Raw genomic sequence first — 17,627 nt, forward strand, 5'->3', positions numbered from 1 at the left:
CCGGAGGATGGGTGGTGGGAATAGGGGCCATGATTGGGTGGGTGGGTGTTGGGTGGTGGGCAGTGGGTGGCAGAAGCAATATTGATTTCAAAGCCACTCGCCGAAGCGTAGCAAATCCTGCACAACTCCCCTTCACAACTCCCCTTATTTCGGGGCGGCAGTGAGCAAGTGCCGGCGCCTGTTAGTTATTACGCCACTTCACACCTCCAATTGGAATGAAGGATGCTGCAGGAGCAGGAGCCGATGGAGTGGGAGTGGCAGCAGAGGCAACAAGGAGAAGCACCCGGCATCCAGGCCGAGTCGAGCCTTTGGCATGCTCGAGTGCGTCCCAAGAGCATTCGGCACTGATATCGACTGAGCTACGAGCACTGACCGAAACTTATTACTGGCACTCCCTTCGGCACATCCGGGGAATATTTTATGTCCAGCAGGGAGACTACATAGACTTGATTCGGGCAACCGGAAGTCCGAGGAACGTTTCTCCTCCCCAAATCGTTCAGTTAACAGTTAGTGCTTATATACTAATTGAAGAAGGACAGAAACTACATACACACTTTATTTCTCGATCAGAACACTAAAAAATAACCAAATCACTTTTATAATTTCTAATTTTTATTAATTTAAAATAAAAGCATAATATAAAGTATAATACATAATAATTTACATGATAAATCTGGCGGCACTTATCGTTAATGTTCCTAATTTGGTGTTGGCACTGTGATATATACGATATATAATATTATCATAATTAGTACCATAACCTTTATGGACATTTGGGCACCCCAAAGTAGAGACCCCACAACACAGCTCACACGTTTATTGTGCGAATCGCCCTAGGTCACCCTGGACAGCTTCACGATTGGCAGGTTCACCTCGTACGTACACGAGGGTTGTCCGGACGGATATATGCAGATAGCGGAGTCGGCACGGACGCCCATCGGCGGAATGTGGTGTGGCAGCTCCTGGGGACCAGTGCTCTTCTACAGCGAAACCCGCTCCCTGATATTCACCATTCGGCTGAACAGGTGCGTCCCGAGTGCGGTTCATAATGTAATGACCCGATTAATGTCTATAAATACAACCCACAGACTGGCGAGGGATCAGAGTGGCTACAACTTCGACTTTCGCATCAGATACAAGGTTTTGTCCAGGGACAGTTCGGTGACCCGCTACGGGGGCATTAAGCTGGCAGGTGCGTGCGACCGCAGGGACTGGAGTCGATTCCAAATCCCTAATCCCCCGTTTTTCCTTCTAGAGCTGGCCCAGTGGCACAACCGCAGCAGCTTTCTCAATCAACAGCAGCAGCAACAGCAGCAGCAACAACAAGGCGCTCCTGGTATCCTGGAGGACTTTACCAACTCCAGCGTAGCCCGTTCGGACCGGTATGGCCAGGACTTTAGTCTTTTCAGCGCTTACGCCAACAACAAGACTTTCATGGCCTCACTGGAAAAATCTTTGGCCAAGGACGAACAAAACTACACGGAGCCCAAGTACTATCTCGGTGAGTTGGGAAGGCAGGGCTTGAAATGATCTTTGAATTATATAGTTTAGGACTGATTAACTAGATTTTCAGAAAGTCGCTTTGAAAAGGTTAATTGTCAAAGAAACCAGCATTTCCAAGTACCACTAACAATTATTAAAATAAATTTTTATTTTAAAATAATAATTCATTGCTGTATAAGTACGTTTTTTTATAATATTTTATTAATATTAAAAGTACGAGTATGTGATGCTATTTTGTCACACGATTAAGGAATGAACTGGTTAAATTTAAGAATTCATTTCTTTTACATAACCTTAACCGTCCTTAATGACTAATTGAATATTATTTCTGGCTGTGACATCTGCTTTCCGCTTTGCAGGTGACCTCATACCCGGAACGTATTGCTCCAGGATCTTCAGCGACTGCGACAAGAAGCCGTGTCGCCTGCAGTCGCCCAACTTCCCAGGCATCTATCCGCGCAACCTCACCTGCTACTACGCAGTGCGACAGGTGAGCAGATAATAATTAAAACGAAATTAAACTCCTGTCAGGTCTGGTCTAGTGTTCTGGGGCTACGAGCCGTGCCAGGTCAAAAAGGTTAGGCAGCTCTAACCAACACAGGATTTAGCGGACAGGATTCTACCTTCTGGGTCATAAAAATACACGCTGCCTTATTTTTATTTATGCCACAGCAAAGTTCAAAACAAGGGGGGCAATGCGAAAAAAATAAAATGGCAATTTACATTCCAAAATAGAATGGGCTTTTATTATAATTAACTGGAGGAGCAGAGACTGCCGTCTGAAGCGCTCCTAGCCTGCTTGGAATTTTTAATATGTGGCAGGACGACTCGTTGCCATTGGCAATCAACTGTTAAAGGTCTCACATACTGTGGATGATCTTTTAAAATTACAAATTGTTTACTGGCTCCACTGCCTTTGTGTCATTGAACTTAATGCGGCTATATTTGGGAGTCTTGGGAAAAATTGGCATGTAGAGAAGGTATTATTAAAGCATGGGCGTAATATGAAAAACAAGTTTCAAATAAATAAAAACATTATTCTCATGAATATAGTCAGTATAGTCAGGATTTAAGCAACTTGTATAAGTTATAATAAGAATATATATAAAAATCGTATTAAAAAGAATTATAGTACAGCTTAAAGATAAAGCATTAATTTCACTGCTTTAAAATGAAAAATACTTCGTTGCAAGTGATATACTATTAAACACATTTTGCTTGTTCCGTGTGCCTCATAAATTACGCATTTGAGAACGAAAGAAATCAAATGTAAGGCACGAATATCAATCACCATTTACAACACCGACCAGAAAATTGCGTAATTTAAATGCTCCAATTAATCCTCTCATCCCGGTTCCTATTCCGATCCCACAAAAGGAATGGCGCTGTCAAACAAAACATTCTGTGCGCTGCGGCTCATTAATTTGCATTTAATTCTCCTGTCCACACAGCACGACGTGCCCCATGGCAAACACGCCCTGATTCTAGTCAAACAGCCCAAGGGCAATCTGGTCTGGATTTCCACCCAGGAAACGGCCGCGGCGAACAAAATGGCACCACCGCCGAGTGCCAGCGACAAGGATAAGAAATTCGAGCCGAGGCTGAAAACATGGAATGACTGCGACTACATTCAGGTAATTAAATCTGCCTTTAAATGCGCTTTGCTTCTCCTTTTCTCTATCTATCTGTATCTGTATCTGCGTCTGTATCTGTATCTATATCTGAGCTGAGTACATCTCGCCTTTATCCCCTATCTTTATCTGTAAATGTCCCTGCGATGGACCCCTCTGTGTTTGCATTTGCCAACTTTAACGAGGGGGTCCGGCATAAAAATTACTTCCTCTGTTGGCCGGTGGCCGGCAAACAAGGCCAATGGAAATATTCGGACGGAGTGGGTGGGTGGAAAAGTGGTGGAAAAACTGCGCAAAAAACGTCAAATTGAAAAGGAAATGAGCAAAAATCTGAAATCAGTTGTTTGCACTCCCCTTCCCATTGCAACCGCACCCCTGCGGACTTTTCCTCTGAATTTCCACTGTCGTAGTCCCGGCATTGTCCGATGGCCATGTCCTCCTCCGAGTACCAGGACCAACTCCTCCGTCCGACATTGCCTTGAGCACTCGATAGGTTCCTCTGGCCAGTCTCGGGAAGTGTTAATTTTGTAGCGTTTCTTTTTGTTTATCTTCGGGCAGGCAGAGCAGGAATGGAACTCGTCCTGGACTCCTGTCCATGGAGCCTACAACTTAAAAGGGACAACTTTTGGATGAGCTCTTAATGAGCGATGTGTATGCAAAATGAAGCATTAATGGGGGATAAGTCGGCAAAATGTGAAATATGAAGGATACGAAGTGTGAAAATAAGCTGGCGAAAGTGATATTCTTTAAAGGATTTTTATAATGCTACCTCAATTATGTTAAAGATAAAGAGCCTCCGAAAATGAAATACGCTTAACTGTGCCAGACAACTTCTATGATGGCGATTCCCTCGACCGTTTTAATTTAGCTTAATTAATTCCTTAAACCTCGAAAAGGAGTAGCGTGTTAAAGAGACCCATTTTAAGTTACAAGACTTGGAAAGACGTCTCGGAAATTTTTAAATTATTATCAGAGAAGGTTACTTATCCTTCAAATATTTCTGTAGGAGGTGTCTCTACTCAAAAAAAAACCTTAAAACTTTTTCTTCTGAAATCACTTAGTTTCTCAAATTGCACCAAACTAGAATTTGCTATAAAATTCGTAAATCTGAAGTACCTATAAATATATGTATATGTATTTTCTCCAATAGGAAAATGTAAAGCCCAAATGGAAATCCACGGTAATGCCAAACTCCAGAACATTTCTCGCTCAGTTCAGTTCAATGCGACTCAATTCAAAACTCATGTTGCCACCAATCAATTTTAGTCGTATGCATAGTTAGTGAGCACTTATCCTCTGGCACCCAACCACGCACACACACCCCCTATTTCACTCTTTCTATTGATCCACCCCACTATTAGCAACAATTATTTGCCATCTTTCGCTGTTCAAGAACAATTAATCAAGATAAATGTATGCACTGCCCGTCGAAAGCAAACCAAACCAACAACAAATCAAAATGATCTGGGTAAATCGACATATATGGAATATCTATAGACTAGATAATATATTCATTAGCACACGCGCGAGGGGAGAATCTGTCATTGGATTTATATTAATGAACACTTGGCACGCACATCATAAATCGCACACAAAGGAGGTTTGCGTTCTGAGGTCTGAGTTCTGAGGTCTGAGGACACCGAGAGCCGAGGACATCAAGGACATTAGTGGACGAACGTGCCTGGGTCCCATGTAAATAATTGCCCCGGGCATTCATCATACAGAAAAGCAGAAGAGCCGAGGATGCTACTCTTGATGGATTTCCCACTTCCGGGCTCCATTCAGAGCGCTTTAAGTTGATCCGCCACAGCGGTCAAAGACATTCCACCCCCTATACACCATCTGCAATCCAAAAGTGGGGGATGGAGATGGGGATGGAAGAATCCCCACTAAAACGTTTTGACGATTTCCGTGTCGAGGAATTTTGCTTTTAGTTGCCCATTTAGTCATCAGCAACTATTCAATTTAGCTTCGCAACAAAATCCCTGCTTGCTAAGAAAGGGGAGGATGACCTCTGTGCTCCAGATCCCCACAGTAATTCCCCCATTAAATGCTCGTTATGGCAGCAAGGCGTGCCAATCCCTGCCTCCTAACCCGAAGACCAAGAGGGCTAACCCCTTCACTTTTTGCTTATTCAGTTGGAAAGCAATCCGCTCGGACGTTAGCGCCATTTGCAAGGATTGCAGGATCCTGGACTGGGCCTGCACTCTGCCTACACATTGTCCTGCTTCTGCCATTTTCCTCTTTTTTCCAACTTTTTGTCTCGCGCTCTTAAGCCAAAATGTCCAAAAGTGCCGGCCATTTCGGTGCGGCATGTGTGAATAATCGCCGGATGGCGGAAGCCTCGCAGCCTGTGATCCACGAAGGGAGCGGCAGACTGGGCAATAGAGCAAAGGTACACACATGAAAAAAATTCCATTGAAAATTATTAAACTAAACGATCGATTTGGAATTTTTATCACTTTTTTGTAAAAAATGTACTGCAATATGCAATTGGCTACCAAGAAATGCATTCGACAAAAGAAAGAAATATACAGATTTTCGTTTTGCAGAGGCCTTTTAATATGCATTTAATTGGTTTCACATGACATCCCCAATGAAATGAAATCACCCAAAAATGTATACTTTTTTTTTAAACCGGTAACCGGTAATTTTTCTCTTGCCTATACATGCAGACCAAAAAAGTAAGGAGCACAAAAAGCGGAAATACCTACGAATACGTATCCCCCATTTGTGTCTCCACTAATTTGTACAAATGCTGCGCTTTCAATAAATTTGCGGTCACAAATTACCTGGACCACATTCACGGCTGTTCGGACTGTGGCTCCGACCCGGAATCTGGTCTGCGGTCTCGGGCATAGTTTAAATTTGCGGCCAGCTGCACAAACAAGGCCGAGCCGGAAACAGAAACCTCAGCTAAATGAATGCAAAAAGTCGCCGGCCACAAAACTAATTTGTCATGCGTTGGCCAAAGGTAGGAAACGCCCCATGGACGAGCACTTGGTCCGAATGGCAGGCATTATGCTCCTGTGTACACCCACTCAGAATGCCCATTGGCAAGGCCAACTCAATTAAAATTTGCACAATTATGCGCCAAATTCGAACGCCAGAAAACCGCACAAAAATGAACGTGTTTCGTTTATGGGAGATGTGGAATTGGGTATTACGCTGCTACCTACTGATTTCAAAACTGAATGAATGAACTATTACAAAGTGAACTGAAGGAAGTGCAGTTCCTAGTACTTACTACATAATATAATCAATCCTTTCGAAGACAATCTTTAGTAAGTCTGAACCCAGTCTCAGTTATAAATTTCATTAAATTTTAATATAAAATAACTTTTTGAGCAACGAAAATAGCACCCAACAATCTTCCAATTATCATTTAATATCACAAAAACCCCTTTTTTTAGTAATTTTAGTACAAAGTTAAACACTCAAGTAAACCGCATAAGCGTGTTTCATCCATTTCAAACAAGCTTTAAATGCTCTTAAAAGGCTCGACACTAAGTGTGCATCAAGTGTCGGACACATCAAAGCCAATGTGCTCAACTCTTTAGGCCAGTTCCAAGTTCTTCTTACACTTCCCTGAATTTCCCCAGACTAACATACCGCACCATTACTTGCTGTCCTTCCTGGCGAGCGGAATGTAACCAAAAATCACGTATACGTACAGTAGCCATTAAGTAATACGAGAGATGCTGCACTTTGGGTCCACTTCTTTACAGCAATTACCGTCCCTTTGCACTCAGTTCGACCCCAGCCCCCACCATATTGTCCATTTTTGCCACACTCGGCCTTTTACTTCAATCACTACACTGAAAACAACAAAAACCACTCTTATGCGTCACACTGAAAACATCTTCTCTTAGATGAGATTTGTCATTAAACAACGTACACTTAACGGGATGTGCTGATGTTGAACAAAAATGTTCAATTTTATACAATTTAGAAAGAGTTCTTCACTGTGTAGCTAGTCAGTGCCACCCACATGGTGAAATCAACAAGCACCACCTACATTTGTCGCAGATCCACTCATTTCGCTCTCTCCTCACCCACTCTGTTCTCCTTCTCTTTCGCCCGGCTCTCTTTCTCGTTCTCCTCTTGTCTCTCGATGTCCTTTCGCTACCCGCAGGACTACGTGACCGTGTACGACGGCTACACCACACGTGACCCCATCATACTGAAGTTCTGCGGAGGTGGTCAGGCGGTGCCGGCGGCCGTTTCCAGCGGCCCGGAGCTTTTGGTTGAGTTCAGCACGTCGCCGTTTGGCACCTTCACCGGCACCTCGTCGCAGGTACTGCCGCTCTACGGATTCCAGCTGGAGGTGAGTAGGCCACCAAGTGGCATGGCAGTCATCTGAGGAAAATGCTTGACTATGTTTTTCCCTTCGCAGGTCGAGGTTCAATTCGTGGACATCCAGAGTCCCACGTACTCGAAGAACAAGAAACCCTGCGAGTTTTGGATTCGCGGTGCAGGTCGCGGCATCCTCGAGAGTCCCAAGCACTCGCTGGCTCCGAATTCCACGTGCCTGTATCACCTTCAAGGACTGGGCGTCTTCAAGACCTTTGACCACCTGAGCTTGTCGCGCAGGACGAGCAGTCAGTCGGGGATGCATCAACCGCTTTCCCGGTTCAAGGTGTGGATTTCCGTGCTGAAGTTCAACTTGGATCCGGAGTTTGGCCAGATAGATGAGACATCCGTGGGCGCCATTGGCGTGCTGCAGACGCAAGAGGATTGCAGTGGAATGCTGCGCATCTGGGATGGAACTCTAAGGGATGCACCCGTTTGCAAAGACTTGAACTGGTAGGTGATGCATCTTGGACACAGGGGAAGTCACAATAATTTCAACTTTTTCAGTGCCACCGAGACAAGTGGTTACAACACATTGGGTCACTATATCCACAATTCCACCAGTGTGATTGCCAGATTCTGTCGGGGCACAATTCCACGCACTTGTGACCGGTCCAACATAAACGAGACCTATGCTAGACCCTGCACAATATCCGAGAGCTATGTGTCCAGCAGCGATGGCATTACGCTCGAGCTACGCAACACTGAATCCACAGTATTAAGGTGGTATTTCTTTGGAGGTACTTGTCAAAATCCCTAGTAACCTTATCTTCTAGACCACTGGACTTCAAACTGAAGTACGAGTTCATTGACCTGCACCAGGATGGGTTGCCTTGGGGTGGTGGGGAGCACGATTGCAACCGGAAGTTCCTCAGCAGCATGATGGATCGCAAGGATCCCGCCATCTTCCGGAGTGTGCGCAATATATTCCTTTTTGGAAGAGGAGGTACCAGAAACCTGAAATGCATCTACAAATTCGAGGCACAACGCGGCGAAAGGGTCAGAATCAAGATGAGAAAAGTTACAACCACCAACAGACCTTGCTTTTCACGTGTGGATGAGGACATCAATCGATCCTTTTGCTATGGCGATACCAGTGTTAGAGTTGAGGTAGCTTTAACTCACTTTAAACATAACAATCTTACATATTAATTACTTTACCTTAGATCTTTGAACGACCCTACCACGATTCCATTTTACTTCATCGAGGCTGCATGTGCAACTCCTCTAACCAATCCCACCTGCCGGTGGAGTACACTTCTACAAGTCGCGATGTGGAGGTGCACTTCATCGCACAAAACATGACCACTTTGGACGATCCAGATACGGTAAACTTCGAGGGAATGTTTGAGTTTGTCAAGGCTCCAACAAGTTGCAAGGATGGACGCAGAAAATTCGGACCAAGTGGCACTATAGATATGACCTTCGGAGACGTATGTAGATGCATAAACTTTAGAAGACAGAAATCACATTTTTATTTCTATCAGGTGGAGTGCCGCTCAAGACCCTGGCTAATTGAGCCTTCTAATGGCAATAAGTTTTTATACGTCCGACTGAAGGCCATATTCTTGAGTAAACACAATCCCATGCAGACACTGAACGCGACCTATGTCCAGACTGATACTTGGAAATGTGAGACCAAGTCTAGAGCTGTGCTAACCACGTCAGAGGGTAGGGTAGAAGATGTTCCATTATTGTTCCAGCCTTACAATTCTTAAATTCATTAGGTCTAACCATTGTGGCTTGTCCACTGAGTCCCGACTCGAATGCGTACGAATTTGTGGAGATCTTCAGTTCCGGTTGGAATGAAAGGCCCAATTTCGCGCTTGTCAATCGATCCAGAGCCATCAGCGTCGAGTTCCTGCGTCCCGGCAACGGGGAGTACTCCTTCAACTGGATGGAATTGATTCCCAGGCCCACACTTAGCATGGCGGGTAAGCTTAATAGACGACCTTTATTCAAATTGCCTTCTAATTGATCCAACCTCGCAGAGGACTGTCAGTTTAAGTGTGCCGAACTGGGTGCCTGTGTAAATGCTAGTGTTTGGTGTGATGGCGTAGTCCATTGTCCTTCTGGGGACGATGAGACCTTCCTGCAGTGTTCGGCCCTAATGAAACTGCCCGCCGAGATCCTGGCCACGCTCTGCCTGATCTTTGTGCTCTCGTGTTGTGCTTTCGCTGCCTTTGCCTACAAGTATGTGATCTACTACAGCATATGTCAATTATATCGCTAATTTATTACATTACCACACTCGAAATAGGAAAATCAAACGGAAGCTGCGTGGCTCCTCGGTACTGCAGACGCGACTCAAATCGCTGAGCTCGATGGACACGGCCGTTTTGGATGAAAAGGAGGTGATTTGCTGACAAAGCGACAATTCTGTGCGTTACGTGGAGATCGATCGTGTTACCACGGTCTGATGCTCGACGGCCACTAACGTGCAGAATTGTGCCCCGGAACAGAAACAAGTATCGCCACCACAAGTCAACCAAGAAACAGAAACCACAATCTCAACTGACGCGAATGCAAAACGCAACAATGAAACGATAGAAAGAAAAAAGGCAACTCTTTATCGAAATCAAAACCAAACAACCAGAATCAAAATCGTTCACCTGTTTTTTAAACTGCATTTATATGAGAGCGTATGCGCTACAGATCGCAGGATTTTGTTGATTCTATTTGTATTAATATCTATTTTATAGATCGAAAGACTCAGATGACTCGTGTTCTTCTGGTTTTTAGTGTCGCGCAATTTTATAAGCAATTTTCTAGGCCTAGGATTTTTCGTATGTATTTTCGATATGATTTCCCAAACTTGACCCACAAAAACCAACACACTGTACATACTAACGATTGCGTAGCACAGGACGACGAGGACCAGAAATCGGACAGATCTGACCAGTTATAACTTCCACTATGTTCGTGTCTTTGGTTCTTACATAGTACTCATAAACCTATGTAGATACAACTGTTTCCTAATAGCCTTTAAGTGTATCGTACTATGCTAGTCGAAACCGACAAATGATGATAATGGAAACGAGTTTAGATGGGGAGGAGTTAGTTTTTTTGGGGAATGTTTGAGAAACTCACACAGCATTTATTATGCGGCGCACAAAACAAAAGTCATGAAATCAAATACAAAAAAAATAGTAAAAATCCAATGGAGTAAGCTGACGAAAGGAAGATGATTAATCGACCACTCCCAGAGTAGATCGTAAGTGGAACATGTTTTACATTTTAAGATTGATGGATGCATCGTAAACGTAATTTAGTCGCCAGAGGGACACATTGGTTAGTCGAATATGTCAATATACATAGAAGCTAGAAGAATTCGTTAGTTGTTTAATAGACGTTGTAGTGATCATGGATAATATCAGCATAATCAAAGCTAAATCAAGCCAACAATTTATAGGTATCTCGTCGTATTCAAAGTACTCAAAAAACCCAGTCGAATCGAAGTCATTCAGAACTCACGCCCATTGTTGTTAATGTTGTTGTCTCCAAAGTGCACAGTTCGCTTCATGCCACATCATCTAGCGCCTGCTCCCTCACCACCAAACCAAACCAAACCAAATCAGATCAAAATCAAACCAATCTTTGCATGGTTATCCTCGTATGTTGGCTCTGGGCTCGTTGGCAGCTGACTTAATCGAATCCTTTTCTATTTTGTATTCTCTCTTTGAACATCCCTTTTGTGTCGAAGAAAAAACCCGTCGTTGAAACCAAGATCTAAGGCTCGGCAATCAAAGCAAAGCAAAATGCCCGGCCTGGCAAAAAGGAGGGAGCAGGGATCAGGGACTCGGAAAATACAACACAGCAGAGTGTGAATCAGTTGAAATGATATTTTTGTTGAAACTCTTCTTCCTCTTTAAGAACTGTAAATAAAACAAATAGAAGCTGTATGATATTAACAATTTTATACTGAGTGTTTTATTTTCCATTTTGCTGTACTACTCAGTTGCACTCTCAAATAGTGAATATGTTTTGATATTCGAATCAAACTCAGACAATAAACGTTAAAATCTTTTTTATAACTCGGTGGTAACTTATTCTCATTACTATAGCGAACAAGAGGACAGGAGGTGCATAACTTTTGGATTCTCCAGATCACTTGGTCTGCGAAATCCTGCAGCTGATTAAATGCAAGCGTAAAGAAATAAGTTAAACCAAAGTGAAGCTCAACTACTGAACTAATTAAATAAATATTAAAAACTTAAACAAGTTATTAGCGAAACTGCCCAAATGAAAACATTTCTGTCGTAACATAGATTTAAAAGCGCTGATCTTCAAACCGAACTGAATCCGGATGATTATCGCTGGCAGAGTAGATTTTTAACTTTTAAATTAGTTTAAAGTAAAGCCTAATTAATCGGAACACGGTAAACCAGCATGACTAAATAATTCGAATGTTGAACAAAAAAATCATATCAGATTCTAAAATGATATTAAATTTAAATGGAAAACTGAACAACTTAATAAACAAGCATTTAAATCCCCAAAACAAACTGCATGAGAACATTATTTTATACAAAACTCTTTACAGCGCATTGGACACGCCCTTATACAAGAAATGGAATTGTAAATAAATACATAGGACATACTAATAAAAACACAAAGTAATCAATAAAACAATGGGAAGTAATTCAAACCAACGCTTACCCTTAATCAACCAACTTAAAATGTTATTATTTTAATCTTTTAAATACGTGGGGAATTGAGTATCTTCAGATGGAGGAGCTGGTATGGTAACACCACCCGTATCCAAAGCTGGTTCATGGGGCAATGAATCCACGCTCTCTAACGGCATAAAACAGTCAGCTGATATCTGCAAAATACATTTTAAATAACTTAAAAGTTTGAAGAGTAGATGAAAGGGCTTACCTCCCCGTTCTTGTCGCCCACTTTACGAGGATACTTAAAACCAGCGGCTCGTGCATCCATAGAATCCTCACAATTTGTGATCAAGCCCTGTCGATGATCCTGTTTGTGGGCTTGTAGTCGTTCTGCATTTATGGAACTGAAGCTGCAAATATCACAGCATAAGTCCCGATAGGCTTCTGCATGATTGAGTCGCATGTGGCGCTTGAGAGCATTGGCTTGAATGCAGAAGTACTCGCATTGACTACACTTCAGGTTGCTTCGTGTGTTCTGGCTATCATGACGCTGCCGATGCTTGTGCAGGACACTGGGATCGCGAGTGGAGAACTTGCATTCCCCACACTGCAGAGGCTTCTCGCCCGTGTGCTGACGCATGTGAATCTGGGAAGACAATTAGGTAGCATAAAAACGGCTAACTTCTATATAAACTGAACTTACTATTAAACTAGCCTTGCGGGCCGTCTTTTTGCCACAAACATTGCAGATAAATGGCTTGATTTTATTGTGAACAGTCTTCACGTGTTTGGAGAGCGTTTTGCCATTGACGAACTTGCGATTGCAAATCTCGCAGGTCTTCTCGGCGTAGTATTTGTTCTTCGTTGAAGCTGGTGGCGGAGCAGCAGGTTGCGCGGTCATCTCCGTGGACTGTTCCTTAAGCTTCCTTCTCCGCTGAACGGCTACCAGTGAGCGGAGCACTCTGGGTCGCCACTTTTTGTGAACCTGCATGTGTCGCCACACGAGAGCGGAAATGGGTGACTTGTAGTTGCATTCGTTAACGGGACACTCCAGTAGATCCACATCCACCTGGTGGGTTTTCCACAGATGAGCCGAGCACCGACGCCAATTCGGCAGTTCCATTCCACATTCGCAACAGGAAAAGCTGCCGCCCTTGTGGCAACTGGAGTGGAGCTTCATTTTGGCAGCATCTTGAAACTTGAAGGGACATTCCTTCCCAAAGGAGCACCTTTAACGACCGAGTTTGTCAAAAGCTTTTAGTGATAATATAGACATATATTTACGGTTCTAACATGTTGGCCCTTAACACCAGTCGAAAGTCCTTAAAAGGCATGGGCTGCAGCTCGCTTGGCGGGGGTTCTGAGTCCTCCGATTGCTCCACAATGGTTTGTTTATCCTGGTGGATTCTGCCGGCTGCAGGTTGTTCCGTAGTTGAAGTTTTCGCAGTTTTGTTTTTGACACTGGGCGCCGAAACGGGCTCATATCCATGAAAGTAGACGAGATGGCCTCGAAGATCCTCCTGGAGATCATATTGACGAAGGCACAGACAGCATACATATACGATACGAGCAGAATTATCCATTTTTTGTTAGTTACATTTCGTTTTAGTATATTGATCAACAGCAATTCCATAACATAGCCACAATGTGTTATCGGCAATAAAGAGGACTATCGCGGGTGTATTATCGAAATTTGAATAATTAGTTTTAGAACAATTTCGTTTAATTTCACCATACATTACCCTTGATTCTTGCTTTATGTTTGTTTCAAATACCAAATGTGCGAATGCATATTAATATGAACATAAAGTGCGCAAAAAGTCAACAAGTGGCGTAGTCATTTAATTTGTGCGCCTGTTCTAAATTTTCCAGCTGAGTAGTAGTTCTAAAAGTTATAGGTGGCGTGACATTTCAAAAGCCAGTGTTGAACAACGCAATTTTTATCGATATTTCGAAGTTGAAAGAAATCGACAGCACCAAATACCTATCGTTTTTTGTCCCAGCTCTATTTAGTCGGCAGTCATTTGTTATTTCGCGAAATTATTTTTCGCAATTTTGCAAGTTAATAGGCCAAAAAGTTGTCTCGGAGTAACCTAATATGGGCAGCGCTCTGGAAAATTATGTGAATCAAGTGCGCACACTAAGTGCGTCTGGTAAGTTGACCGACAGGCGGATCACGATCGCCAAGAAACCGGACTCGTTGCCGCCTTTGTTTTGATATTAAAGCAATTCACAACTGACTTTGCTGACCGGCTTTTCCTTCCAGGAAGCTATCGGGAGCTGGCCGAGGAGCTGCCGGAGTCGCTGTCACTGCTAGCCCGCAACTGGAGCATCCTGGACAACGTGCTGGAGACGCTAGACGTGCAGCAGCACTCGTTGGGCGTGCTCTATGTGCTCCTGGCCAAGCTGCACAGTGCATCCACCGCGAATCCGGAGCCGGTGCAACTCATCCAGCTGATGCGGGACTTTGTGCAGCGCAACAATAACGATCAGCTGCGCTTTGCGGTGTGCGCCTGTGAGACTTGATTCTTCTATTACACAAGTACCCAAAAACTAATCACTTATCCCATTAAGTCTACGAAACGTGCCACCTGTTCACCGAGTTTGTGGTACAAAAGAACCTTAGCATCCTGGGCATACGCATACTTTCGCGCGCCATCGACCAGATTCGACAGCTGGACACCCAGCTCACTCCAATACACGCCGATCTCTGCCTACTCAGCCTGAAGGCGAAAAACTTCAGTGTGGTGCTGCCGTATCTGGACGCGGACATCACGGACATCTCCACCGTGGCAGCCGAGTGCAAGACGCAGCAGCAGCAGCAGTCCCAGCACGCGGTATTTACTGTTAAGAATTCACTTCTAGACTGTTTGAACTCAAAGTTTTCGTTTTTAGGATGCCAACAACGATGCCAAGTACTTCTTGTTGTACTTCTACTACGGCGGCATGATATACACGGCTGTGAAGAACTACGAGCGAGCTTTGTACTTCTTCGAGGTCTGCATCACCACTCCGGCAATGGCCATGTCGCACATCATGCTGGAGGCCTACAAAAAGTTTCTCATGGTTTCACTCATCGTCGAGGGCAAGGTGAGCTTTCCAACAACAAAGTTACTTTCATATATCAGTCTCTTAATATTGAAATCTTATTGCAGATAGCGTATATACCAAAAAACACACAGTTTATTGGCCGTTTTATGAAGCCGATGGCCAATCACTACCACGACCTGGTCAATGTGTACGCGAATTCGTCTAGCGAAGAGCTGCGCATCATCATACTCAAGTACAGTGAAGCATTTACGCGTGATAACAATATGGGACTGGCCAAGCAGGCAAGTACTTCACCCTCTTCCCTGTAGTATTTTAGACTCTTCCCTGAAGATCAATAAAAAAAGGTGTCTTCGAAAAAAGAGAAAAGTACCTATGTGACGAATAGACCTTAGAGTGCAACAATATTACAAATCGAACTTTTAATTACTTACCCTTCCAAATTAAAAAAAAAGATATACATATATAAATTTAAATTTATGAAGAAGTTTGCATTACAGATATATTTTCGATGAAACTGAAATTAAATGTAAAAGACAGTTTTTTAAAATATAAAAGGCACAACCATCTTACTATTAAATTGCTATATTGGGTATCGTTTAGGTAGCCACCTCCTTGTACAAGCGAAACATCCAGCGGCTTACTAAAACCTTTTTGACCCTTTCCCTGAGTGATGTGGCCAGTCGTGTCCAACTGTCGAGCGCAGTCGAAGCCGAGCGTTACATTCTCAACATGGTAAGCAATTGTCTTCTATTTGATTATTCTATTTTGTCCAATCCAATAACCAATTGCAGATCAAATCGGGTGAAATTTATGCCAGCATCAATCAAAAGGACGGTATGGTGTTGTTCAAAGACAACCCAGAGAAATACAACTCACCGGAGATGTTCCTTAACGTGCAAAATAATATAACACATGTTTTGGATCAAGTTAGGCAGATCAACAAAATGGAGGAGGAGATCATATTAAATCCAATGGTAGGTTTTAAAACTATTGTTAGGTCATTAGTTATAGGCTATATGTTATTTCTTAAAATTCCAATTTGCAGTATGTGAAAAAGGCTCTTGGCAGCCAGGATGATGACCTAACGTCGCAGCACCCAAAGACTTTCTCGGGGTGAGATTCTGAATATAAATGCAGCTAGCATTGTTAATAATATTTCCTTTTTTACAGTGATCCCACAGATTGATGATGCCACTGCCGCAGAACCACCAGCAGCCTGCTGCTATCATTTCTACGCTCATCAAATCACCAACACCGTTTACCAGATCTTGTCGAAGCCGCGAGGCCCTGGGCCGGAAAGCTGACAACCCATGCAGTCCGTACTCATTCAGCTACCACAACAAGAAACTGCGCTCTTATTGCAAATTTAAAGATGAACATGCTATTTTAAATAAACTATGTATAAATCTATGACTAAGTCAGGGATTCCTTATCACGCTTTTGATTGACTCACAAATAATACGTCTCGATACTGCAACGATAAGGCTGTTGTGCCTTGTTGTTGTGTTTCTACGCATCGATCAGGCGACGTTTTACTGTCCGGACGGACCGGTTAAGTGCTTTGTACTTGCCCCCAATCTACCTTGATTGCAGTCCAGTTATCGTTCAAATTATTTTATTTACAATATCAATGTACATGTAACCTAACCTTAGGTCAAAAACGAACAATTAATTGACTAGAGGACCAGCGCGTTAAATGTAGTTAATTTCTACTCGTAAGCCTAGTTTCGTGTATTTACGACTAATTGCTTTAGGTTATTATATCAACAGGCGTCTAGGTTTTGTGGTTCGTGCGTGTGGGTGGTTAGCAGCTGTCGTTCCTCGTACATCGCTCCAATCGCCCGAATTAAAACCGGAGCTCCGACATCCGAATGAGATTTAAGATTCTCGCGCCACTCATAGCCAGCTGCGCTGCACCCATCCTAACCGGTTTTCATGGCGTCTAGCTCCATGATGGAGGTCTTCAGCTGCTGTGCAGGGGAAACCAGACCCGATGATACCTCGCCGCTGAGACTGCGATGTAGCTTGTGGACCACATTGACCAGTATGAAGCACACAATGAGCACCAGCAGCGACATAAAGACGTAGGCCAAGACCAGCGGTGCGTCCGAAATGGGATCCAGCATGGCGATCGGTTTTTGGATACAGAAATATATATACCGAGAGTAATGAATTTGAAAATTTGTTGTGACTTTGTACTCGCTTCCCCGTAAAGAAATGTGAAAGAGTGTAGTCCAGACAGCTCAGGTTCAGGTAAAGAGACGGGTCGCAACGCGTATGTTAATTAGCCACTTGAGCATATATAGCATGTATATGATATTCTGGAATTGTGACCGCGTCGGCGTTTCGTGTGTACGTCGCTTGACACCTGCCCGAGAACTGAAACGAGCCGAGAGCGTTAAATGAATGGAACTTTGCTTGGCATTACGTATACGCTTCGTTGCCAGTCTGTTGTCGCTGTAGATATTGGTATATG

The 17,627-nt window shown here is 43.5% G+C and overlaps 4 protein-coding genes across 6 annotated transcripts in view; 2 read left to right on the forward strand and 2 right to left on the reverse strand.

The window, feature by feature from the left end:
* The window catches only part of LOC26536190, a 41,980-nt gene extending 29,992 nt beyond the window's left edge, over positions 1 to 11,988 (forward strand). Inside the window, exons 5-20 of one of the 3 annotated variants that reach the window (XR_005561117.2) lie at positions 838 to 1,025; positions 1,089 to 1,192; positions 1,256 to 1,501; positions 1,863 to 1,993; positions 2,955 to 3,137; positions 4,285 to 4,314; positions 7,270 to 7,461; positions 7,531 to 7,940; positions 7,995 to 8,210; positions 8,264 to 8,597; positions 8,654 to 8,920; positions 8,975 to 9,158; positions 9,215 to 9,421; positions 9,479 to 9,680; positions 9,748 to 10,701; positions 11,191 to 11,988. Coding sequence is in view for 2 of the 3 variants with exons in the window: in XM_039374062.2 (XP_039229996.1) it covers positions 838 to 1,025; positions 1,089 to 1,192; positions 1,256 to 1,501; positions 1,863 to 1,993; positions 2,955 to 3,137; positions 4,285 to 4,314; positions 7,270 to 7,461; positions 7,531 to 7,940; positions 7,995 to 8,210; positions 8,264 to 8,597; positions 8,654 to 8,920; positions 8,975 to 9,158; positions 9,215 to 9,421; positions 9,479 to 9,680; positions 9,748 to 9,841; positions 11,191 to 11,220 (3,018 nt within the window). In the remaining variant the exon portion in view is untranslated. The remainder of the gene's footprint in view (positions 1 to 837; positions 1,026 to 1,088; positions 1,193 to 1,255; positions 1,502 to 1,862; positions 1,994 to 2,954; positions 3,138 to 4,284; positions 4,315 to 7,269; positions 7,462 to 7,530; positions 7,941 to 7,994; positions 8,211 to 8,263; positions 8,598 to 8,653; positions 8,921 to 8,974; positions 9,159 to 9,214; positions 9,422 to 9,478; positions 9,681 to 9,747; positions 10,702 to 11,190) is intronic. The other 2 variants (XM_039374062.2, XM_039374063.2) reach the window with 2 other exon arrangements.
* A 17-nt stretch (positions 11,989 to 12,005) lies between these two features.
* LOC6534724 (zinc finger protein 778) lies at positions 12,006 to 13,992 on the reverse strand. Its single transcript, XM_002095363.4, has 5 exons — positions 13,843 to 13,992; positions 13,385 to 13,769; positions 12,804 to 13,329; positions 12,369 to 12,746; positions 12,006 to 12,312 (listed from the first exon to the last, which is right to left on the reverse strand). The coding sequence occupies exons 2-5, from the start codon at positions 13,681 to 13,683 to the stop codon at positions 12,178 to 12,180; spliced, it is 1,338 nt and encodes a 445-aa protein (XP_002095399.1). The 5' UTR covers positions 13,684 to 13,769; positions 13,843 to 13,992; the 3' UTR covers positions 12,006 to 12,177.
* A 96-nt stretch (positions 13,993 to 14,088) lies between these two features.
* On the forward strand, positions 14,089 to 16,568 carry LOC6534725 (COP9 signalosome complex subunit 3). The gene is made up of 9 exons (XM_002095364.4): positions 14,089 to 14,253; positions 14,367 to 14,615; positions 14,675 to 14,937; positions 14,996 to 15,190; positions 15,256 to 15,432; positions 15,752 to 15,883; positions 15,943 to 16,125; positions 16,197 to 16,264; positions 16,322 to 16,568. Exons 1-9 carry the CDS (start codon positions 14,199 to 14,201, stop codon positions 16,335 to 16,337), a joined length of 1,338 nt encoding a protein of 445 aa, XP_002095400.1. The 5' UTR covers positions 14,089 to 14,198; the 3' UTR covers positions 16,338 to 16,568.
* A 181-nt stretch (positions 16,569 to 16,749) lies between these two features.
* On the reverse strand, positions 16,750 to 17,540 carry LOC6534726. The gene has a single exon (XM_002095365.3). The coding sequence runs from the start codon at positions 17,275 to 17,277 to the stop codon at positions 17,074 to 17,076; it is 204 nt and encodes a 67-aa protein (XP_002095401.1). The 5' UTR covers positions 17,278 to 17,540; the 3' UTR covers positions 16,750 to 17,073.
* Between the last annotated feature and the right edge of the window lie 87 nt (positions 17,541 to 17,627).

The sequence above is a fragment of the Drosophila yakuba genome, chromosome 3L (assembly GCF_016746365.2).
Source record: "Drosophila yakuba strain Tai18E2 chromosome 3L, Prin_Dyak_Tai18E2_2.1, whole genome shotgun sequence".
NCBI classification, from domain to species: Eukaryota; Metazoa; Arthropoda; class Insecta; order Diptera; family Drosophilidae; genus Drosophila; species Drosophila yakuba.